The 24,243-nt window shown below is 42.1% G+C and overlaps 2 protein-coding genes across 5 annotated transcripts in view; both read right to left on the bottom strand.

Moving 5' to 3' along the window:
* Positions 1-7,136: 7,136 nt before the first annotated feature.
* Positions 7,137-17,324, bottom strand: wdr47b (WD repeat domain 47b). The gene is made up of 14 exons (XM_072660266.1): positions 17,222-17,324; positions 16,062-16,231; positions 15,683-15,766; positions 15,469-15,553; positions 13,940-14,715; positions 12,357-12,468; positions 11,709-11,878; positions 11,045-11,275; positions 10,723-10,890; positions 9,580-9,749; positions 9,264-9,434; positions 9,037-9,168; positions 8,643-8,861; positions 7,137-8,139 (listed from the first exon to the last, which is right to left on the bottom strand). The coding sequence occupies exons 2-14, from the start codon at positions 16,217-16,219 to the stop codon at positions 7,997-7,999; spliced, it is 2,619 nt and encodes an 872-aa protein (XP_072516367.1). The 5' UTR covers positions 16,220-16,231; positions 17,222-17,324; the 3' UTR covers positions 7,137-7,996.
* A 1,050-nt stretch (positions 17,325-18,374) lies between these two features.
* camsap2a (calmodulin regulated spectrin-associated protein family, member 2a) overlaps positions 18,375-24,243 on the bottom strand; it is a 48,770-nt gene continuing 42,901 nt past the window's right edge. The window contains exons 13-18 of one of the 4 annotated variants that reach the window (XM_072660036.1): positions 23,983-24,119; positions 23,645-23,865; positions 22,902-22,998; positions 21,505-21,623; positions 21,273-21,391; positions 18,375-20,529 (exon numbers count right to left, since the gene is read on the bottom strand). In XM_072660036.1, the coding sequence (XP_072516137.1) occupies positions 20,224-20,529; positions 21,273-21,391; positions 21,505-21,623; positions 22,902-22,998; positions 23,645-23,865; positions 23,983-24,119 (999 nt within the window). In that variant the 3' untranslated portion in view covers positions 18,375-20,223. The remainder of the gene's footprint in view (positions 20,530-21,272; positions 21,392-21,504; positions 21,624-22,901; positions 22,999-23,644; positions 23,866-23,982; positions 24,120-24,243) is intronic. The other 3 variants (XM_072660037.1, XM_072660038.1, XM_072660039.1) reach the window with 3 other exon arrangements.

The raw sequence follows: 24,243 nt of genomic DNA, 5'->3' as shown, positions 1-24,243 counted from the left end.
TATTGCATTTCAAAGCAGACACCACTAAACTGCTGCATAAATGTATTTTATGGGAGCATAGGTAATGTACGACTGTCCACTTAGTTAACACGTAGTTGCTTTTCGGTGGTGAAGCATTTATGGGCATTATGGGCAGAGATGAAACTAGTATTTATATTTGAGTGTACTTCAGTGTTTGCTTTGACAAACAACAACAAAAAACGGACAAGACACGTAAAATGAACAAAACGCATAAATAGGCAAATGCACGTGCACGAAACACGCAATGCGTAAATACGCACAAAATGCGTAAAAGCGCACCAAATGCTGCAAACGCAAAAACGTGCCATACGCGTACAATTGTGTGCGGTGCTTAACTGTCCCTGGCAGGGCTCAGACAACAGTCACAACAGCTGACAAGAAGAATAAACATTGGCACACATAACACACAGTCCAGTAAATGCGTAAATATGCGTAAAGACGCATAAGACACGTAATTACGCATAGATGTTCAGAATCGTGCATCGTGCTTGAATGTCCCAGACAGGTTTTAGACAGTAGTCACAACAGATCCAACTATTTCAGATAAATGCTCAAAAAGGACTTGATGCTAAAAATATTAAAAAATCGCTCTATTAATGGGTACTATAGGTGCTACGGATTTCGATTAGCAGTACGTAGGGGATAACTTAGGTAAAATAACACAGTTACATGCTAAACTTCATGTTATAGGTGGTTCCTTATTCTGAAGTGAGACAGAAAAGTAAAAAAAAGGTTTTCTCCACTTACTATGGTCTTATCTCAGTGAATATGAAGTAAACATGATGTATCAACATGGCCTTGCTATCTGCGTTTAATCCTCAGAAAATGTTAATCCATGTGAAAATTTCGTTAAGTACCATAGTCGAGTTTATTTGATTTAATATAAGTTACTCTTTATCTCGCGTTCCTAAACTGCATCAGTCAAAACGCTGCATTCCTAATAAACAACCTGTTTGTGTTCTGAATGAAGGAGATGAACTTCAGAATGTGCTAAACTGAATAAATCAGAATTCTGTATCTGAACTCATGTAGAGAGTCGAGTTCTGCTGACTGCTCCTTTGGCACTAGCAGTGGGCAACTGTATAATCCAACCAGGGCTGGACTGGGAACTAAACTCAGCCCTGAACTTTTGTTTAGACCAGCCCTCCACAATCACAGACAATATACAGTATATTTATGGAGACGTGTGCAGGGCCTGTAAGTCCCAAAATGACTTCCTGTGTAGACTACACTAGTTAGCATCTGCTAGAAGCTGCTTATTCCCATTTAAAGTTTTAAACAAAGTCTTATATTTCTCAAATATTGATACATTTTGCATCATGATGTACAATTTCCGAAAAGGTGAAAGAGCACAATGATTCCATTACTGCAGGTTACACAAGGTTCCTTACGTCACTAACACACGCGCTTCTCTCTTTATAAACGGCATCATCATGCGCACATTTGAGATGGTAACGTTAAGACGAAAATGCCATAAATGAGTGCTAAGATTTTTTAGTCAGCTCTTTGCATAAATTCATTCGCGCGTAAAAACGCACGAAATGCGTAAAAACGCACAAAATGCGTAAATACGCACGAGATGCGTAAAAACGCACGAAATGCGTAAAAACGCACAAAATGCGTAAATACGCACGAAATGCGTAAAAACGCATGAAATGCGTAAAAAAGCATGAAATGCATAAACGTGCAAAATCACGCGCCGTGTCCCTGACAGGGCTCAGACAATAGTCACAACAGCTGATTAGAAAAACAAATATGCGAAAACACCTGAGCTGTCCCTTAATCACAATATAATAAACTGATTAATGGATCAAGACCCTGTTTCCCTGGGCTGTTCGGAGCAATGTGTTTTTTTTTTTGGTACACATGAGAGCAGTGCAGTAACACTGATGTAAGTTTTATTCCAACGGTTCTTGATCTTTGTCTTAAAGGGCACTCATAACGCCGCAGTGTTCTTCATCTTAAAAGCACACTACTGCAGTTCACAAGGTTCCCTACCTCTCTGACACACGCGCTCTTTTCTCTGTATGAGGAGAGCGTGTGTGAGTGTGAAAAGGGAACGAGAGCTGACCGTTATTAAATGTTTTAAATAGCATTTATCAAGTCATAAACTATGCTTATCTCACAGCATTAAGCTGAAATTCCACCTTAAAATAACAGCACTTCCAATCTGGTTTCTATAGGTTCTGCTACATTTAAGGTGGAACAGTGTCATGAATCATGAACCACACTAAAGGCAAAATTATGCTTAACGTTTGTGACCAACCTTTCCATGCTGTTTCAGTGAATATCACGGGTGAAACACATCACTGGAATGTATTTTGGAGGTTCTATTTTGAAATGTAGTGTTAGTTTAAATGAGTACACTGAGCTTAAATGAACAGGGAGCCTAAACCAGCCAACCAGAGCAAGTGTGAGGCTGGTATGACCAGCTAATTTACGGAGATTGATAGAGATTGCAGCTGTCACGCTGTGTGCTAGGTGATGTGGTTGTTGCATCACGTTCGAAGCTGAAGGTTCTAATCCCACGGGTACCAGGAACAGCAAATCCCACTGGTTGGACTTTACTTCCTAAAGGGTTAAGGGTAAAAGGTCCCTTAAAGAACCTTTCAAAGGAGAGAACCAGAAGCCGGGAGCTTTAGAATGTGCCGGTTGGTGTGCAAGCTGTTGTAAGGTGTGCAGTTTGGTGTGACAGCTGCTTTAGGATGTACTGGATTATGTGGTGGATGATGTGTGCTTTTGGATGTGATTTAAAGTGTGTTGGACGGTTAACAGTGTTTTAGGGTGTTGTGTATCATGTAGTTGTCTGCTTTGAAATGTGCCGGATGTTGTGCCAGCTGCTTTCAGATGTGCCTGATGTTTTTGGATGTGCCAGATACCTTTGGATTTGCCAGACGGTGTGCTGAATGCTGGGTGCTGGATGGTATGCTGGCGGTTAAAATGTGTCAGATGCTTATGGATGTACTGCATGAGCTGGTTGGTGTGCCAGCTGCTTTCAGTTGTGCCATTTGGTCTCCTGGATAATTCACAATGTGCTGATGTGCTGGATTCTTTTGGACGTGCCAGATAGTGTGGGAGCTACTTTCAGTTGTGCTGTTTGGTGTCCTAGCTGTTTCAGAATGTGCCAGTTGGAGCTTTTTCATGTGGCGGTAAGGTGTGCTGGGTGCTTTGAGATATGCCAATATGATCTGCCCATCATATTTGGGATGATGTGCTGTGTACCTAAAGTTGTGCCTGACCATGGGCCGTGTGTTTTAAGATGTGCTGGGTGCCTAAAGATGTGCCAGAAAGCCTTGGATGTGCCAAATTATGTATGATGTGACGGACCATGTGTCTCTTTAAGGTGTGCCAGATGGTGCCGTGTGCTTTGAGATGTGCCAGATGCTTTAAGGATGTTTGGTGTTTTTGGATGGTGCTGGGTGGTGAGCATGGTTATTTATGATGTGTGATTATGTGATTATGATTACTTGGTATGGGATGTGCAGGATGGTGTGCCGGATGGTGTGCTGGATTATGGATGTTCTGGACTGTGTGCCACTTTAAGGTGTGCCGGATGGTTTTGGATGTGCCAGTTAGTATGTAGGGAACTTTATGATGTGCTGGATTCTTTTGGAAGTGCCGGATGGTCTTGGATCTGACAGATGGTGAGCATGGTTGTTTATGATGTGCCAGATGGTGCCGGGCACTTAAAAATAAGCTGTGTACTTTTGGATGTGCCATTTGGTGTGCTGGATAATATATGATGTATCAGACCATGTTCTGCATGCTTTTGGATTAGCTGGATGGTCTTGGATGTGATAGTTGGTGTGTGGGGAGTTTTTTGATGTGCTGGACCATGTGCCAGATGCTGTAAGGTGTGCCGGGTACTTTTGGATGTGCCGGGTGCAGTTGGATATGTCAGAAATGTCTCGGATGTACCGGACCATATGTTGTGTGCTGAGATATGCCAGATAGTACTGAATGTGCCTGTTGTTGTGCATGGAGCTAGTGCAGTGTTAGTATGGTTACTCATTTTGTGCTACAAAATGGTCTTGGTTGTGCATGGAGCTGTATGATGTGCTGTACCATGTTCCGGGTGCTTTAAGATGTGCCAAGTGCTTTTGGATGTGCCAGGTGGCCTTGGATGTGCCAGACCATGTGATGGGCGCGCTTGAATGTGCCGGGTGCAGTTGGATATGTCAGAAATGTCTTGGATGTGCCAGTTGGTTTGCCATGTGCTGGACCATGTGTTGTGTGCTTTGGGATATGCCAGATAGTCTTGAAAGAGTCAGTTGTTTTGCGTGTATAGCTGTATAATGTGCTTGACCATGTGCTGGGTGCTTTAAGCTGTGCCAGATGGACGTGCCGGATGTGCCGGCTGGTGTGCCGGATTATGTATGATGTGCTGAAACATGTGCCGCTTTAAGGTGTGCCGGGTGCCTTGGGATATGCCAGATGGTCTTGGGTATGATGAATGGCTTTGGATGTGCTGGATGGCCTTTGATGTGCCGGTTGGTGTGCTGGATTATGTATGATGTGACGGACCATGTGCCGAATAGTCTTGGGTGTGCCAGATGGCCTTGGATGTGCCAGTAGGTGTGCAGGGAGCTTTATCATGTGCTGGGAACTTTAAGGTGTGCCGGATGGTCTTGGATGAAGTTGGTTATGTCAGAAATCTTGTATGTGCCAGTTGGTTTGCCATGTGCTTTAAATGTGCTGGACCATGTGTTGTGTGCTTTGAGATATGTCAAATAGTCTCAAATGTGCGTGGAGCTGTATGATGTGACGGACCATGTGCCGAATGCTTTAGGATATGGCAGGTGCTTTTGGATGTGACAAATTATGTATGATGTGCTGGTTTAAGGTGTGCCGGATGGCTTGCGATTTCCCAGATGGTCTTAGTTGTGCGTGGAGCTGTATAATGTGCCGGACCATGTGCCGGGTGCTTTTGGATGTGGCGGATGCCCTTTAAGGTGTGCCGGGTGCCTTGGGATGTACCAGATGGTCTTGGTTTTACGCAGAGCTGTATGATGGGCCGGACGATGTGCCAGATGCTTTAAGTTGTGCCAGGTGGCCTTGTTTGTGCTGGATTATGTATAATGTGTCAGACTGTGTACCGCTTGAAGGTATGTCAGGTGCTTTTGGATGTTTTTAGTGCTTTTGGTTTTGTTGAAAGGCTTTGGATGTGCCAGATGGCCTCTGATGTGCTGGTTGGTGTGCCGGATTATGTATGAAGTGTCGAAACATGTCCCTTTTTATGGTGTGCCTGATGGCCTTGGATGTGCCCAACCATGTGCTGGTCCTTTATGATGTGCTGAGTGCTTTTGGAAGTGCCAGGTGCTTTTGGATGTGCCGGGTGGCCTTGGACATGCCGGATTATGAATGATGTGCTGGAACATGTGCCGCTTTAAGGTGCTGCGTGCTGTAAAATGTGCCGGAACATGTGCCTGGGTGCTTTTGGATATGCCGGATGCCCTTGGATGTGCCGAATGGTGTGCCGGATTATGTAAGATGTGCCGGAACATGTGCCTGGGTGCTTTTGGATGTGCCGGTTGGTGTGACGGAGCATGTTCCGGATGCCCTTGGATGTGCCGGTTTGTGTACCGGATTACGTATGATGTGCCGGGTGCCTTGAGATATACAAAATGGTCTTGGTTGGCATGTGCCTCTTTTAGGTGTACCAGATGGCCTTTGAGGTGCCAGTTGGTGTGCCATGTGCTTAAAAATGTGCTGCAACATGTGTTGTGTGCTTTGGGATATGCCAGATAGTCTTGAATGTGCCAGTTGTGCGTGGAGCTGTGTGATGTGATGGACCATGTGCTTTAAACTGTGCCAGATGCTTAACGATGTGCCAAGTGGCCTTGGACGTGCAGAATGGTGTGCCAGATTATTTATGATGCCGGAACATGTGCTGGTTTAAGGTGTGCCGGATGGTCTTGGATGTGCCAGTTGGTGTGCGGGAAGCTTTATAATATGCGCGATCATGTGCTGAGTGCTTTAGGATGTGCCAGGTGCTTTTGGATTTGCTGGATTATGTATGATGTGCCAGAACATGTGCTGCTTTAATGTGTGGCAGGTGCCTTGCAATTTGCCAAATGGTCTTGGTTGGGCGTGGAGCTTTATGATGAGCCGAACCATGTGCCTGGTGCTTTTGAATGTGCCGGTTGGTGTGCCGGATGGTCTTGGATGTGCCAGTTGGTGAGCATGTTATTTATTATGTGCCAGACAATGTGCCACTTTGTGTTGTGTCGTGTCATGCCATGTGATTTGGGATATGCCAGATAATCGTGAATGTGCCAGTTGTGCGTGAAGCTGTATGATATGCCGGACCATGTGCCGAATGCTTTAAGCTGTGCCAGGTGGCCTTGGATGCGCTGGAACATGTGCCAATTTAGGGTGTGCCAGGTGCCTTAAGATATGCCAGATGGTCTTGGTTGTGCACAGATCTGTATGATGTGCAGGATCATGTGCCGGGTACTTTTGGCCTTGGACATGCTGGATTGGTGTGCGGGGAGCTTCATGAGGTGCTGGATGCTTTTGAAAGCACCAGAGGGTGTGCAGAGAGCTTTATGATGTGCTACAAAATGGCTTTGGTTGTGCGCAGGTTTGTGTGCAGTGAGCCTCAGGAGGTCCTGGACAGTGTGCAGAGTGCTTTAGGGTATGCCAGGTGCTTTTGGTTATGTCAGATGACCTTGGATGTGCCGGTTGGTGTGCCAGATTATGTATGATGTGCTGGGTCTTTTAAGGTTTGACAGGTGCTGTAAGGTGTGTTGGTTAATTTTGAATATGCCGGATGGTCTTTGTGGGGAGCTTTATAATGTGCTGGAACATGTGCTAGATGTGCCAGGTGCATTTGGTCATATCGGAAAGGCCTTGGATGTGCTGGTTGGTGTGCTATGTGCTTAAAAATGTGCCAGAGCATGCGCAACGTTCTTTGGGATGTGCCGGATGCTTTTGGTTGACCCGGATGGTGTGCAGGGAGCTTTATAATGTCCCGGACTATGTGCTGTGGGCTGGTTGCTGGTGGATATACAGGATTGTTTTGGATGTGCCGAGTACTTTAAGGGGTAATTAAAATAAATAAATACAAGAAAAAAAAAACAGAAACCAAAAAAAATAACGTTTCACCCCCCTTTTTATTGTATCTTTATTGCCATTATTTAAAAGCTCCAACATTTACGGAACAAAACGCCTTCATATTTTAAATTTAATTTATAAATTAGGTGCTTCACAGCATGTGCATTTTTGTTTTAAGTGCTAAGATAGAGAACAGAAAAATAAATAAATATACCATAAAACCTTTAAGCGTCTTTTACACTTGAAAGAGGACCAATGTAGCCTAAATTTGAACATGTAATTAATTTAAAGCCACAATTGTTTTTTCCTTCACATTTCTGCTTAACATACATACATACATACTGTACTCCAAGTTGAAATCAATTTTAGCAGCATGCTTTTAAGCAAATATGTAACAGCCCAGTACCTTGGTTAGTATTTTGTCAGCTGGTATAAAAGGCCATATTAAAACACATTCAAATTATAAGCCTATATATGGATCACCAAACTCAAGGCACAAAATATTTCACATACTCAGAATTGTCTTGCTTGAGTTGCATCATAACAAGTAACACTGAAACAGCACTGAACATCCCTCCGTAGTTTTCTTCAATAAAATAAGCCAGGTCTTATTTATTGTGGCATAGAAAGTTCACAGCTTGCTCCTAAACAGCAGCAACATGCAAGACTAATTGCTTCTGCTGAAAAAAAGTGACCAGTTTCCAGTTAGCAGGAAATATCCCTTTTTTTAACACTACTAACAATAAAAAGCAGTGACATTACAAAAACAAGCAAAGACACAAACAAACCCTTACTTATCGTCCTTGCCAGTCAGTGGTCCTTTGTGCCGGAGTCTTTGGAGTTTGTCTGGGAACGTGGGAGATTGGACTGATTTGTGCCTTCTCTGTACAGCTTTTTATTCTTTGTTTAAGAGGAAAGTCTAAGGGTTGTGGGCCCAGAGTGTTACAGTCTTGTCTGCAGAAGAGGACAGGAAGGAGAGGTCTCGTGTGTGCCACCGGCACTGAATCACTTTGTCCTTGTGTTGGCTGGCCACTGTTACTGGGAGTGGCTTGGTTAGGTCTCCTGTGGACAGAAAAACTATCAAGTTCTAGCTTTGATTCATATTTTTTTTTTATTTGTGTGGAGCCAATGATCAGAACAGGGCAAAACTGATTTTACTGCATTTCTAACATGTTTATGGGAAATATAATAAAATCAGTAGAGGTGAGGTTCTCAACAGGACTCTTGAGTTTAAAAGATAAACATAGTCATAATGAAGATGCTGTGTCAGATGAATTTGTTTTTGAAGTGTTTTTTTGGGCATATGTGCTTCCATTTTAATCAGTGTTTCAGTCCATGCTAGCTGTACCAGATGCAAACATCAGTAAGAACGTGAACCTTTTCAATCTGCCGTGCTTTAAAATAATTAATTTATTTATAAGGTCATGTCCTTGTTGGATTAGTATTTGCAGAACATACTGTAATAGTTTCTGACAAAACTGGCCTGGAAGGCATTTAGTTTTGCACATATTGCCTCCTTGAAGAAATAACAAGCATGGTATGTAATGAACACTGCCCCTGTTTACCTTGTAGATCGGTGATCACAACATTGTTGTCATAGGAACCAGTGAGCAGGTAGTGCGCTCCAGGGGAGAAGCGAACAGAGCGAATGTCGCTGGTGTGGGGACGGAACGCCTGTACTGTTCGACCCCCTCTGATGTCATACAGCATGCAGCGGCAGTCCTCCAGTCCTGTGGCCATTAGTCGCCCGCTAGGGTCCACCGCCACGGAGGCCACTGCGCTTCCTGGTTAGGGGGTAGAACAGGTTAAAAAAGTTTAAACATGGGAAAGCCTGTCCCCTTACACTCACTTATACCCTGTACAATTTATAGCCATCAGTCACAATTTTGCTAAAAAGCTTGAAACAAACTGAAGAGATTACAAAAAAAATGTGAATTATAAACACAAGGAAGAACGCACCAGTTCCATGCATGGTAGTCCCAACTACTTTCACACAACTGGGCACGCGCAGGTCCCAGAAACGTACAGTCTTATCCTGAGAGCCAGATGCAACCATCCAACCACCCCATGTATAGAGGGACAGGATATGGCCTTGGAACATAAGATTAGAGATTGCATTCACTGTTCATATTCTAAAGTTCTCCCATAAATAAAGTTAACTTTCTGTAGAAATGCTTGGTGTGTACCTGTATGTCCACTGAGTGCATGTAGCCCCTGTCCTCTGTGGCAGTCAGTAGTATAGATGTTACAATCTCCTGCTCCAGCACTTATAAGAATGGCCCCTCCACTCTCTGGACCCTCCATAAACGCCAGGTCACGGATGGTCCCATCATGCATGCTGAACTCCAGATCTGGCCCTATACACAGACATATACACAGTCTTGAAGTCTCTGACCAAAATAAAACTTAGCAGTCATTTTACCAAAGTTTTTAAAACAAACTGTTGCTGCTATACAGCGCACAAAACACAAGATACTCTGCTAAAAAGGAGGCTTATGTTACCTGTAGCATTGCAGGTATCTGCATTGAAAGGCAGAACCTTGACATATTTGTCGTTGGAGCCCGTAGCTAGGAGCTGACCACAGGGACTCCAGGCCACACAGTAGATGGAGCCTTTATGGTGCTTGTTTCGTTTAAAGCAGACATCAGGCTGCTTCCCTGGACTCACAGCACTGTGTGAGAGAGTCAGAGGTAGGAAAGGACATGCCATCTTTATTGTGCGAACAAACAAATAAATAAACATTCTATAAAACATTATATTATGCATAATACACACACGGACCATTGTCAAGGTTATATATATATATATATATATATAATTATTGAATTAAAGTCATTATCAGATTTCAGTAACAGGGCTATTTAATGCATGATTATAATTATAACAGTCAGCCCATGTATACTGGTACTTCACTTTGTGCAAGTGGGAAAACAAAAGCAATAAGCGTAGCTGCCCAGGAAGCAGTAAGCCCCACAAATTTAACATAACCAGTATCTGAATTTTTAAACATTTGATCATCAACCAAAATAATAATAATAATAAAGAAAATAACTATCATTAAAAATATAATATCTACTTTGCCAATCAATGTTTCTAAATGTGAATAAAAAATATTATATTTTAAACTTATTAGCAAACTACTCTTTGCACTTGGGGCACCCTTCTACCACCTGACTTAACTGAACCAACCGAAGCCAGGAGTGAAAAATGACTGTATCTTGGCATTGCAGCATTAAAGTCATATATAGTGTTTGTTGTCATACAATACCGGCAACTCTTAAAACCATGTTGGAATAAAAACGTATTTTGGTGATTGCACCACATAATGTTTCATGTGTCAGAATTCTGAATTTACAACCAAAAGCTTTTCAGTGAAGTTAAATACTTTAGAAGCTGCCCAATTTTTGCTACATTTTATATTTTAAATACATTTCAAACATAAAACTCTAATAATACTTTGCCATGATTTTAATAGTTTTGTTTTTAATAAAATATACTGCATACTACATATATTGTTAGTCGTTTCTGAAGGACTGAAAGTTTTTTCACATTAAGGAGAGAAGTAGACAAAGTGATACGTCATGGGTTCCATTCACGCCAACCCCTAAACGAAAATGAAGGCTAGAACTCACAAAACAGTATACCTGGAATTAACGTTCTGTGGGTAGACACACACACGCAGAATTTTGGAGTTGGAGCCCACAGCATAGAGGGTCCCAGAAGGATGAAATGCAACAGCTCGTACAGCCTGGGTATCCTCCAAAGTGTGCACTGCTATAAATGGAGACTTGGGCTTCTCATCCTGAAACGCACTGGAACGTCATACCAACAGCTCACAGACTTGCTGCTGATATGAAACTACACTGAAACTAACTAGAAATTTCAATCAGTAAACAGAAAACCTAACTGCAGTATTTCAGATCCATCATGAACATTTTAAATGAGTAGAACTTCCTTTAGTCTCACCTCCGACTGACCAGCACTGGGGACTCATCCAATGAAGGCATGTCCCGTCCGCCTCCTCTCTGAGGGGTGCTGCTGGTGACGCCGGCCCCGTCTTTGCCAGTGCTGACCGTTTCTGGAGTTTGTGTACATTCGGCTTTGGCCGGCATGCCATTACACTGCTGGGCCAGAGCCTGCACATCCTCCCCCAGGTCCTCCATCCCCACGTTCAGCTCCTCAAGCTTCTGAATAGACCTGTACAGAACAGAACAGCCACACAGCACAGAAACCACTTAGTAATCCATCTAGTTCTGGATATTTAAACATAAAGCCATATTCACAATTTCATAGTTTTGATGAGCTTAAAGCACTGTTTGATTTTACTATAGAGAAGAGACAAAACTAATGCAGCCGACAGTAGAAGCACAGATTTTCCACAATTCACATCAAGAAATCTTGAAAAGGTTTTTTTTTTTTTTTTTTTTTTTTACACTTGATGACTGATGCAAACTCATTAAAATTGACAACTGTTTGGGCAAAATACATTTTTCTCAAGTGTAAGGGGAAATGTGCACCTCTGAATGATCAATAAAAAAATAAATAAAACGCAATTCAGTGGTCACCAGTGCTAGTAGAGAAAGCAATTTATCTTAAAGAAAGAGAGAGTGAGTGTGTTTTTGGCTCTGACCTGCTGAGGAAGGTCTGTGTGAGGTTGTGTTGAGTGGGGGCTGAAGGCTGATCAGCCTGCTGCACCCCTCCTTCCAGCAGCATCTGCTGGTAAAGCTGTGTCTGCTGCTGTTTCTGCTCCAGGTGCTGTTGCACACGGAGCCGCTGCCGCTGAAATTCCTGCAACTGTTCCTAAACATGGAAAAAACAATGCATGTAGATGATCACATTGCCTTTGTCTCATTTCAAACCCATGTGATCACTTTAAAAGTAAGTTTACACCCAAGTATGTGTGAACCAACTTGGAAATCTCACTGAAGTCATTACCATACCAGGCAGTCCAGTACAGCCCTGTAGAGTTATTTAACTCGATGTGTATTCAGTTTTATAAAGGATCTGAAATTAATGAAAGTACTATGACAGCATCATTATTGCATGCTTCAGAGTATAATAAGGGTATTGAATCACTCCTAGAACAACTACCAAATTCATATAAATAACAAACACTGCATAGTAATGAGAATGGAATCACATACTTTTGCAAGTGCATTTCATCTGTTCCTACTTAAATGACATTAGCTGCATCATAATATAACTAATATTGTGATATAATGCATTGTAAATATTTATTCAAATATCAAGGTAAAGATATTCTTTACCCACCCCTTACCTCACTTTTCTCAGTTGAACCAGGAGGCACACCATCCCTCCCAGAGGACAGAGTGGGAAAAGAGGAGTTAGGCCCTCCAGCACTGTTCATTCTCTCCTCTTGTACGTGTGACCTACAGGTACATGAGGAGCCCAAGTCATCGCTCAACAACTCAAAAGGAACTGCACCAGACCATTATTCTCAAAGGTTTCAACTTTATATACAAAGAGCTTTGTGTCTAAAACTAATTTAGTAAAACTCAGCTAACAATGTAACAGACTTGGTAGATGGCACTGCAGAGCAAGGTCAGAACAGGACAGGTCAGAAGAAGGGCAGGGACTTCAGAGCCTGCAGCTCTCTAATACCATGTCAACATTCCTTGATGCCCTGCCCTGGATAGGAACTAGTACAAACTAGAAGAGCTAGTAGAGCCAGGCTTTATTTAAGTAGATGGAACAGGATTAGTGGGGTTTAGGTTGGCCAAATGTTCTGTTTGACTGCTTAGACTGATGTCTCTGACTAGAGATTACTTCTATTTACAGTATACACATATAGTTGTCGGCCACAATGACAATATATATATAGACCACACATTCACTTTCAGAACATAATGCAACCACTGTGAAAAAACTACAAAAGACGTACTACAAAAGTACAACATTGTGGCTAGGTCACTCTAATATGAGACAAATCATTCAAGCATATTATACTGTGTTTTTAAAATGCATGTTTAAATCACTAGTAGTTAGTCTGGCACAACTAAAAAAGTTGATGTAAATGTTTGCCTTCTGATTGCTTTTAGGGATTCCCAGACATCAGCATCTCCCACTATTGTCACGTCCAACTCAAATCGAATACACAAAAGGGCAAAACCTCTCAAACAGAATGATCGCACTGTTGACTGCTGTTAAAAGAAGAGTACTATTCAGGCCTAAAACAAAAAGTATATAGACTCCCATGCCAATGCTCCACAGCTCAATGCTGAGGTGCTTTATACCCCTGTAGCCCAAGCCTGACATGAGGCATTGTGCCAATACGTTCATGTTTATCTGCTCCAGAGAGTCCTGTTCAATTGGCAGATTATTCTATTGGCAATATTTCTCTGCAGGGGCTAGACAAGCTGTGTGTGCGCATTTGCTCTTCTGCGTCAGCAATGGGTGCTACTTAAAGACGCTGAATGCATCCAATAGAAGAGGTGTCCACAAACATTTACACATATAGTGCATATACACTATATAACTGGATATCACAAATGTTGGCTCTACATATTCAACTGTGGTTAGGCCTCTGTCCAGCTGGGATCAAATGCTCTATAAAGCACTAAAACAGCCATCCAGAAAGACTGCACTCTAACACATTTCCTCTCTCTCTCTAGCCAGATACCAAAAACTAAAGTGAAGCTTGCTGATGCTGCTGCTAGCAAAAACCCCAAAAACCTGCCAATCCTCCCACTTGCTTCTTTTGTTCCTTTTTTTTTTATTTTAAAGACACAGACACAATGAAACAATTAAAAAAACAAGGGTCAGTGTGTTCAAGTTGTTTCTGTGTCTGCGTGCAGACCCTGCCCAACATTTACTTAACCAACAAATATTAAGGGATTATACCTCTCTGGTGTTTCTGTGAAGAGGTTATTGTCCAATACGCTGCGACTAGCATTCGAGCCAAAGTTAGCAAAGGAGTGTGACATGGCTCCAGCCTTTCCACCAGCCTCAGTGCTCTTCTTCTCCTTCCCTGCCAGGCCATGCGACAGGCCATCCAGTGCAGGGTTGAGTGAGCGGGACATGTATGTGTCGGCCGACTGGGGGCGTCTCAGGGGCGAGGCCGGACATGGAGACAGCTTAGTAAGTAGTGGCGTTAGCAGGTCAGCGTGGCCCGTCCGTGCTGGCTTTACCAACCGGTCCACGTGGATGTTAAGGGTCTTCTGCTCGAAAGCACAGGCAAAGACGGACGAGGAGAGGTTCTGCAGCCAGGATAGCAAGCTAAGGTCCAGCTCATCACAACCATTTCCACACAGCACGTCCACAGCCAGCAGCACCTCACCCTCTCCAATCTCCTCACCCGTGGCCTTGCTCTGGCAGAACTCCACGCAGCACTCATACAGGATGCCTTTGATAAGGAGCTGGAAGAGGCGGTCACCACTGGCCCTGAAGCCGGCCTCGCTCAGCTTCCGGTCGGCTGGGATGAACTCAGCCACCATGGCGCAGGCCTCTTCGAAGCAGTGCACACGCGCCGTGCTTGGGTTCCACTCCTTAAACTCTGCGTGGTGAGTGAGCCGAGGCAGGGTGAGCAGAAGGCACAGCTTGCTGTAGTCTTCCTTTGAGGGGCTGTACTCCTCTAGAGCATGCAGGGACTTCACTGCCTCCTGCATGGTCAGCTCCAGCTGAGGAAGGGAGATAGCAGTAGACAAGCAGTAAATTAAGAATTTGTGGCTGCAATGTAGATGAACATGTTTAGCATATAAGCAATGCTTTAGTACCAATAATACAGTCAGGCGTTGATATTTTGCTACAAGTCTGCCACATCCAAAGAGTTTAGCTGGGCAAAATGTGACCCAGTGGCCAATAGCCACTGTCCACCCCTGAACCGAAAGCATTGCCTATTGATGCAATGAATAATTCACAGTGTCTCAAAGGTTCAAAAGGTGATGCAGCTAGGGCATGCCATGTTAAATATTTACTCCAGGTTTATGACACTAACTGCAGGCACGATGTTGATGTTTGTTTTTAAGATTATACCTCACAACCAAACAAGGTGGACTAAAGGCTAAAAATACTGCTATTAGCTGTGCTGTGTACTACTGTTTATTTTTGTACTTTCAGTAGATCATACAATTAGCCATAGAAATTGACCAAGTCAGCTACGGTAAACTGGCCTTGTAGCTCTAAGTTTAAAGATACAAGCTTTAGACATCAAATATGTCTGGGTTAAACAACTACATTTGGTAAATTTGACATTTTTAATGCTTTAACTACAGAATAATGCCCACATTCTGTCCCCATATTTGCAAAGAATTTCCTAGTCAGAGCTGCAAATTCATGTCATATCACAGTCCTAAGCCTTCTCACATCTGACTCTTCAGCCACATAAGCTGCAGCAGCAGCGAGGTTATTCATCCTGACATGCACAAACTCACGTTTTGAGGATCTTCTGTTGCAGATACCGCATTATTCACGCAAAGAGCTTCCAGAAACTTCTGCTTGAGTATAATGTAGCGAAACCTTTGAAGGGGACAACGATTATCAGGAAAACTAATAAGATCATAAGGCAGTGAACCAGCAAAAAATGTAAAGGCCCTTCAACTGGAACCTCTTGTGCACCAGTGCATAAACTAAATTAATCTCCCTCACCTCTTTCTGTCAAATTTATCCATGCACTCCAAAGGCTGAATGAACTGGAGAACTTCCTCCCATTGGCCATCTAAGATCAGTTGCCTTGAGAGAAAAAATAAAAATCCATACATTAAATTTGAACCCATACATGTCACAATTACACTGGGCTAATTTGCAGTAACAAACCTTACGCAGAGACATCCTGGTCTTGAATGAACTACAATACTTTACAGGCAGGTTCTTGAACTAGGATTAAGTCTAGCCCTGGACTATGCTGCATCTTAAAATGAAGATTAACCACCAAAAATAAAATCTAGTCCAGGATAAGGCTTAATCCAGGTCAACAGAAACAAAATCAACTAGTTTTTTTCTCAGTCACTAACAGCATGAAACCCACCTGAGAAAGAGCATGTCATCGGAGTAGAGACCATTGATGATGCCGCTCTCCTTCTCTAGAGCTAACATGCTGATGTGGAGCTTTCTAGAGTTGAGGAAATCCAGGATGAGTTTGAGGATCTCTGCCTCCTTGATGTTGATCGTCTCTTCAGCAGTCATGGTGCTCTGTTCCTACAGGAGTTGCATGATTAAAAATAGTATGTTTTGTACAACACCGAATTCTTTCCGCATAATCTTTCTGCATAACACAATAACTGAGATATAAACAACCCTATTCATAGTGCTTTGGTGTAAAATGGCCAATAGTAAGAAACTTGCTTATTGAAACATTCAAGTGTTCAGAGGTCTGGTTTCATTCACAACCACTGTGAACAATTCTGATTCGATGTTTCTCTAGAACAGAGCATTTCACATCACATCACTGTGTCTGACTTTCTTTAGATCATCACTTAATTATGCAGAAATTGTAAAAACAGGACAACTCGTATTGCAGTCTTGTCATTTCTGGCTACTCTACATTTATTTACCACAAGCCTTATGCATGCCACATCTACCATTCATAACCTGTCAAACTTTGTTAAATGACTGGTATGGTTGAGTTAAAATATGCCCATTAACATCTCATAAAGCCAAACACAGCATGAGGTGTAGGGACTAGATTCTATCTCTAGTTTTTTTTTTTTTTCTCTAGTGGAGGAGTCCAGGCCTCAGAAAGACGTAGCATATCTACTCTAATTATCCTCCATCAGAAATGACCACAAACTTCACACGATCTTCCTCAAAACAAAGGAAACGTGAGGTTCGCTGCTATAATGGAAAACTTGGTGCACATAGGGCAGCAGCTTGTCTTGAACACATAGCTACTAAAATGCACGCATGCAGCTGCAGCAGACCGCAGGCATCAGGGTTTTTTTTAGCCTGCAGAGCATCAGCACCACACCGCCGGTTCGTGGAGCTGGTCAACACAAAGCCTGAGAAAAACCTGCTATGATTTGCAATGACGTTAGCCAAGTTTCACAGTGCAAAACCTGCACCCGCCGCCTCTCGCTTTAATGCTGGCGGCTTAGCCAACTATCCTAGCCCTTGGCTAGCTTTAGTAGCGTGTTTACTACCCACTGCCAACCGTGTTTTTAATTGTTAAACGGGGGGGAAACACCTTACCTTTACAAAACAACAGCGTGGGCTCGGTCCTCAGCGCGCGCCGCAGCCTTTATTTATGCGAGCTCAGCGTTCTCCTGCAGCGCTGGGAGCGCGTTCACCCTGGCAACGCCCCACCCACCCAGTGTCGCGCGCACCAGCTTCTGCTAGGAGGTTCGATTCAGGTTGATGAACCGACTCATTCAATTCAGCTCTTTAACCGATTTCAACTTAATACCCATTTCCATTCACCTGGAAGAGTTTTATTCATACAGCGCTGTTTACAGCAGGTTTTACACCACAGGACAGCTTTGACGGACTCAAGGGCCGAAAACGCAAGGATGACTACCTTGAATTATACTGTTCTAGATCAGGTCTGGGTCTGAATCCAACTCCGTCCCTGCACTTTGGTTCTGTAACTACAAGCACTGAGCCAAAAGGTTGTAGTAGTGTAGTGGTAAGCGCGTTCACATTTTGGTTGCAGTCCAACGTCGATTGGGCCCATCGAATAGCCAATCAGCGGACTTTAGATCAATCAGATTCCGCTAGCAGGACCCAAGTAGCCAACCAGAACGCAGAACTGAAGGAGGATCCCAGAAGGCCGGTTTCAAGCAACCAATCTAAATCCAGGATTCGGGGAGACCGTGAAAGTGCAAAAGTATAATAGCCAATCAAAACGCAGGATATAAATAGCTAATAAGAGCTAATCAATAAGTGGGACAGTCATGGGCCAATATGGAAATGTCATGCTTTAATGTGTAAGTGTAGCTAGTCGCTAACTATTAGGAATTGCCTGTTTACGACAGATTTAATTAATTAATGCATGTTAATCAGTCTAATATTAAGTGTTACTGATATACTTACAGTTAACATGGTATAACACCTTGATCACAGCTAATAACCTTTGATAACATGGAAACTGCCGGAGTTTTCTGTTAATATTGTTATATTGTTAATATGTATGACTGCCAGCCAAGTAAAAATTCACAGCTGTACACACTGTTTTTATGTTCCAAAAACAGGCCGAACGTATCAGGAAATAGACAATCAGTTGATGTTTATCAATGTTTTCTTTCTTCTTGTTTTTTAAATGAGCAAAAATCAGTTTTCCATGACATAGCCTTTTTAAATACAGAATCTTGTTCGTATTCTGGTGCATAACATTACCACAAAAGCATTCGAGGCCATGCGCAATTTTATTTAATGCAATGTAAAGCAAACATGGTAGGCTACTTCAACAAGTTAGCGATGACAGCAGTGTCTATTAAAAAAACAAAAAAAAAAAAATAAAAAAATCAATGAATGGAAACAATTGAGGCTTCATTACAATGGACTGTACAATATTCAACCGTGCTCATTTACAAATACATAGACATTGGCTTGAAACAGCCAATTTAATTCACTACAACAACTGCTTAAAAAAGTTTTTGTCCCCTAGATGCTGTATAGGCCTGTACAGGGTTTCCCTTCCAAAACACAACTTCACTTCCATTTCAGCGATCTAATATATGTTCTTTGAAAGGAGCACAGCTGTGTGCATTTGTTGATGATTGTGGAAAGGCAAAGCTGGAACAGGGAATCAAGGAGAGCTGGAGAAAGAATGGGCTTTAAATAAGCTAAAAGAAGGCATGTGTTCATGTCAAACACAGTGAGCCTCGACCCGTAACTAGCCACATTCTGCCGGATGACCCAATGAGCGCAATGCTGCCACGTCTTTACCACTTGAATAACAGCCAGGCAGTAAAAAAATGGAATATCTGTAGCAGGGCTGTTGACATTCCAACCCCAAATACAATTGAATTATCAATAAGTGCATTAGTCTCAATCTAAACCATGCATTCAGAATAAAACTAGGTCATTTGGCACATTGCTTTTTGAGATTTCTGCTCCATTTTAAGACGGTGTGGGATGCTGTCTCACCAAAAGCAAAATTCATTCAGGGTAATCGCCACGACTGTTGCGATTCGACAAATCAGTCGCCAAGCACAAATGGGAAAACTAGGATAGGAATGACTGCTGATGCAATGATGTCTCAATATCAAGTCAGTTCATCTGTAAAGCCGACATGAAAATATCACTGATACATAATTCAATAGAGTATTACCAAATAGTAGCTAGCTTGATTTTCACAACCTACAATCACGCAATAATGCAAACGGAAGTTTGGTCTTCTAAACCTTGGCAAGCTATCATGAATGATACATCCACTTGAACAAGATCATGGTTTGGAACTGAATAGGATTCCTCTGCTCTGTCAAAGAACTGGAAATTACAATAATAAGAAGAATAAAATGATAAAACACCTATTTGCACGGTAAGAATTCACAATCCTGCTGTGAACCGAAAGCCATTTAAGAAGAATAAGTAGTTTAGTTTAAAACACAAGAGATGGAGGGGGGTGATTCTCTATGCAAGCAAAAGATATTCTACATATTACCACACAGATTTGGTATAAATGCACAGATACAGCATTGCTTGCCCAGAGGAGTTCCCAGACTAACGAAACCATTAACTGTCTCTTGTGCAGCAGCCTTACAATCACTTTAGTACACTACCTAAAAAAACAAACAAACAAAAAAAACTCTCAAAAAGAAATCAAATGATTTCAACATAAGGCCACATGTCGACATGGTATACACAAAAAAATTGTTTGTACAGACAAATGACATTCAGTGCTTCAGTGTACCAAATAAGAGCCACACTACTTCATCTCATTACCATTGTTTTGGCACATACCAAAAACACACGCGCACACACTCAAACACATTCACCCACCCAACCCAGCCATGCTTTAAAAGAACTCCAATGAGACAGTCAGGATATAAATACAGGAGTGAGAGCCACTGACAAGCCCAAAGTGTTGTACATTCCAGTTGTGCATATTTTTTTTTCTTAGCAAAATTGAAAAGTGTTTCCTGGTTGGCTTTAGTGAAGACTATGAGTAGTGTTTTTGAGTTTAAAAGTACAGAGAAGGGAAACTTTGCTGAGAACAGAAGCACTCCTCCAGAGAGAGCCGCTGTGAAGTACTAGGACTTGCAGGGCGCTACTTTCTTGGGTGTTCCCGGCTTCTTCGTCTGCCACAGGTGGCTGTGGATGGTTATGGCGTCTACGTTGGCAGACATGGTCTTGGCTGGGATTTGGCTGAACTGCTTCCGGTCTGAGTTGTACTTGTACAAACCATCAATCATCTTGCGTGAGATGCTCTTGGGCCCGATGCCGGTCAGCTTGGTGATTTCCTCGTTCTCCGGGCAGTACGTGTAGAGGGAACGGAACTGACAACCTGCGTCACGGAACAGGATCAGGAAGTTGTTGGCCTCCGATTTCTCCATCTCCTGTTGGATTCAATTACAACACATGTCATGGGTGCACTTCCCTTTTCCCACCACCCTTACCTAGCAAGAGTGAAAGGTAAGCTAACCTAGAGACCCTCCTTGGTACCATGGTTGTTACAACATGTATGTCATGGTACTGAAGAAAAATGTGTGATTCCTGATTTATGTCGACTTCACTTTACTGTGTGGTGTTCACTAGCATGTGAACGGCTATGGCTAGCCGTGTGAAAGGCTAACCATATTGCTATCAACACTGATACATACTGTACATTGATAGCTAGCAAGAAAGGAAAAAAAAACTAGCTTTTATATATATATATATATATATATATATATATATATATATATATATATATATATATATATATATATATATATATAATAATTGTCTGTATATAGTAGACAACTAACTAACTAACTAGAAATTATTCATGTGAATCTACAAAGAACACTTTAAAAGCTAATACTCTGCACATCAGCCTGGGGCAAACATACCAGCTTGTGACTAGAGTGCTAGACCAGCACATAAAAGTAAAAAGATTTATTTTAAATTCTGGACTTTTGATATTGGTAAATATTGGTCTAATAAACAGAGAATAATACAACAATACACACATTTTGCTGAATTAAAAAATGTATCAAATCAAGGCACCACCATATATATATATATATATGAAATTTAGTTTTAAATAACCATCTAGTACCCCAAATTTCACGGAAATATCCCTGTCTAACGTTCTTACCTCTAAAATTTTGTTCTTCTGTCCCTCATTGACCTTCCCAGCCAAACAGCAATGAGCCAAGGCATTCTGAATTATATGCTTATTCGACTTGGCACTGGGCTCTTTGTACAATTTAGGACCTGTGAAGAAAATATATCACCTTAACGTGACCGTTTTATAGTTTGAATCTGTTTGGCAGGCTTTAATTAATATGTCTGTGTTAACACAGACCAAACCAGTGTTAGGCTCCAACCTGTGTATTCGGTGTTGGAAGTCACAGAAGAGGTGGTAGACCCATTTTCCCAGTCCTTCTCTCCGTTGTGACTAGCAGACCGGGAGGGAGACAGGAAGGCGTCAGCTGAGTCGGGCCTGCTGAAGCACATGTCACACACGCAACTTAATATTGCTGCCAATCAAGCAACCATACACAGTGTTTTTATACAAGTGCTGAGGCAGCATTCCACTCCAGCACCTTTTTCCTGGTCTCATGCAGCTTCAGGCAGTGAAGTTTCAGTTTTCTAATGTGAAGAGTAATTGTTTCTACAAGACTTTGGATGGACCTATTTACCAATTGTAGATGATATCTGATTAAATTACCATATTGCTACATCTTCTAATAATAAATAACTGCATGTAGTCAGGTCCATAAAATAGATGGCAACACAGTTATTACTGTAGTTAGTTGTCTACCACAGTATATTGGAGACTTTCAGCCTTAATCTGAGGGCACTGACATTTAAACTGGGTGACTTTTTCACACATTTCCTTAATCATAAAACACAAACTTAATGAAAATCAGAACTTATTTGCAGTCAATGATCGCCTGATGTTTGGAGACTAAAGACTCTTCTTCCCTAGTGATGTTCTGCCAGGTCTGCTTGTTCTAACAGAGGTGTTTTAACCTCTGTTAATTATTAGTATGGCATTACTATTGTTTGGGACTTTTTTGTGTGTCCCTCATTATTTAATTTCAACTCAAATATTTTGTGGTTGAGCTCTAACACTCATAAATATCTAAATGTTTATGGAACTGACTGTATGTTTGTAACTGAAGTCACTCTGTGGTATTTATGCAACTTTTATTTATGCAACTGCAGGTGAGGAAGGTTCAGTGTACACTATGAGGGCCAAGCATGACAGTGAGTGGTTAGTGGCATGACCGTGATTTCTTCTCACTGCTGTCTCATTATGCCAATCACATAATGAAAACCTGCACAAAAGCATTTGGATGGGTACAATTGTAGCAGGAACAGACAGACCTTGTCTGTGTCCATCACAGAACGGGGAGGGACTGGGAAAGGTGAAGTGACATCAAACTAGATGAAGTGACTTATCCAACTGACCTTCTCCTTCTTACTCGAGGAGAGCTCAAGAAGTAGTATAGGTTGCCCGAAGCTAAGCTATTGCTTCTGAGAAGCCCAAAAGAAGATTCGAGAGAACAGAAGAGTTCATTGAATAAGAAATACCAAACACAAATTACAAAAAAATATGGAGCAAATTAAGATCCACTGGCTGGTAAATTCACTGGAATGATAATTATACAAAGATGTTGAGCTTTTTGTTGATGAATTCCTGTATTGTGGAAAAAATAGAAACAATAATACCTCAATTTCCAACTTCCAATAATCTCTGTCTAACCATGATTCTTACCTGGGGGCTCTTTTCTCCGAGCTGACACTGTCATTGTCTCCCAGATTGAGGGAGGCCAAAGATAGGCTGGACACTGAAAAAACACGAGGTCGTGAACCTGGATGTAAAACACAAGAATGCCACAAAACAAACAGTTACACAAGACAAAGACCACCTGCTGTACTTTGAACTACCCTCTTTTAATAAGCTCACTGCTTACAGATTTTGCTCCTGCTTAGATAGTCTGTGTTTGGGTTTGGCACTGTATTATGGTCAATATGTACAAGGCAATAAATACCAAATGCCTTATAGTCTGGTAAAAAAATACAAAACTATCAAAAAATAGAAACTAACTAAAAACTGACAAAAGTATGTTGCATAGGTCAATGGTTCTTGAACCAGTCTTCTGGGACCTCAGACAGTCAACACTTTTGCTTCAACCCACATGGCGACATTAGTAACAGCATCTTGAAAGCTTCTTCTATGTATATTTTGGCTTACTGCAGCACAGTTTTTTTGCCATTTCTTTTTTCAAAGATCAAAGAATAAACAGATTAGTCTGGAGGAAGAGTTTAGTCAGATTGAAGAATTAGTCAAGCTCTTAGAAAGTGCCAAGCAAAGCTGAGTCAAACCATCACACAGAAAAGGTGCAGTAAATTTAGAATGCCTGTTAGAAAGCAGTAAGCAGGAAAGCAGAAGGCCGAGGGTGGCACAAAGCAAGCTGAGGGTTGGGTCTTGCTTGAGAAGGGCTCATGCCCTTTTACCTGCTGCAGCCCTCATTGGGGTCTTGGGAGAGTCCATCACGTCGCGGTGAATGGACTTAGGCCGCGGCTTCCTCTGCTTAGCCCCGGCAGGCCGAGCTTTTACCAGCATGTCCATGTCCTCCATGAGTTTAAGCTGCTTCCTCCTCAGGTACTCCTGCTTGATAAACTCACGCCTGGCTTTCTCCTCCTCCTTCTTCTGCCGATCCTCCTCCGCCTTCAACCTGGGTGAGGAAACAGATATGACAGATGTTTTAAACTGGAATAAATCAGCTAACATCATTGCAAGCTTCACAAAGTGAATAGAAGTGTAGCTATTTGAGCACTGGTTGGGGAATCACCTTGCTTCTTCTTTCTTCTGCTCCTGCTCTGCCTCAAGCTGCTGCTTCTTCTGCTGGCTCTCCCGCTCTCTCCTCAGTCTTTTCTCTAGCAGTGCAGCTCGCTTCATGGCCATGCTGTCCTCCCCCTTCATGTCATCCTGTTAATTAAAGAACACAATGAAAACAAACACTAAGACTGAGGATCATTTAACATCTGATATCTCTGCTATAAATGCTTAGTTAATTCAATTTCATCTAGCTAGAAGTTAATTTGGAGGGGAC

This window comes from Salminus brasiliensis, chromosome 17, assembly GCF_030463535.1.
Source record: "Salminus brasiliensis chromosome 17, fSalBra1.hap2, whole genome shotgun sequence".
NCBI lineage: Eukaryota > Metazoa > Chordata > Actinopteri > Characiformes > Bryconidae > Salminus > Salminus brasiliensis.
The sequence above is the reverse complement of the archived record's forward strand: the minus strand, read 5'-3'. Positions and strand labels throughout refer to the sequence as shown.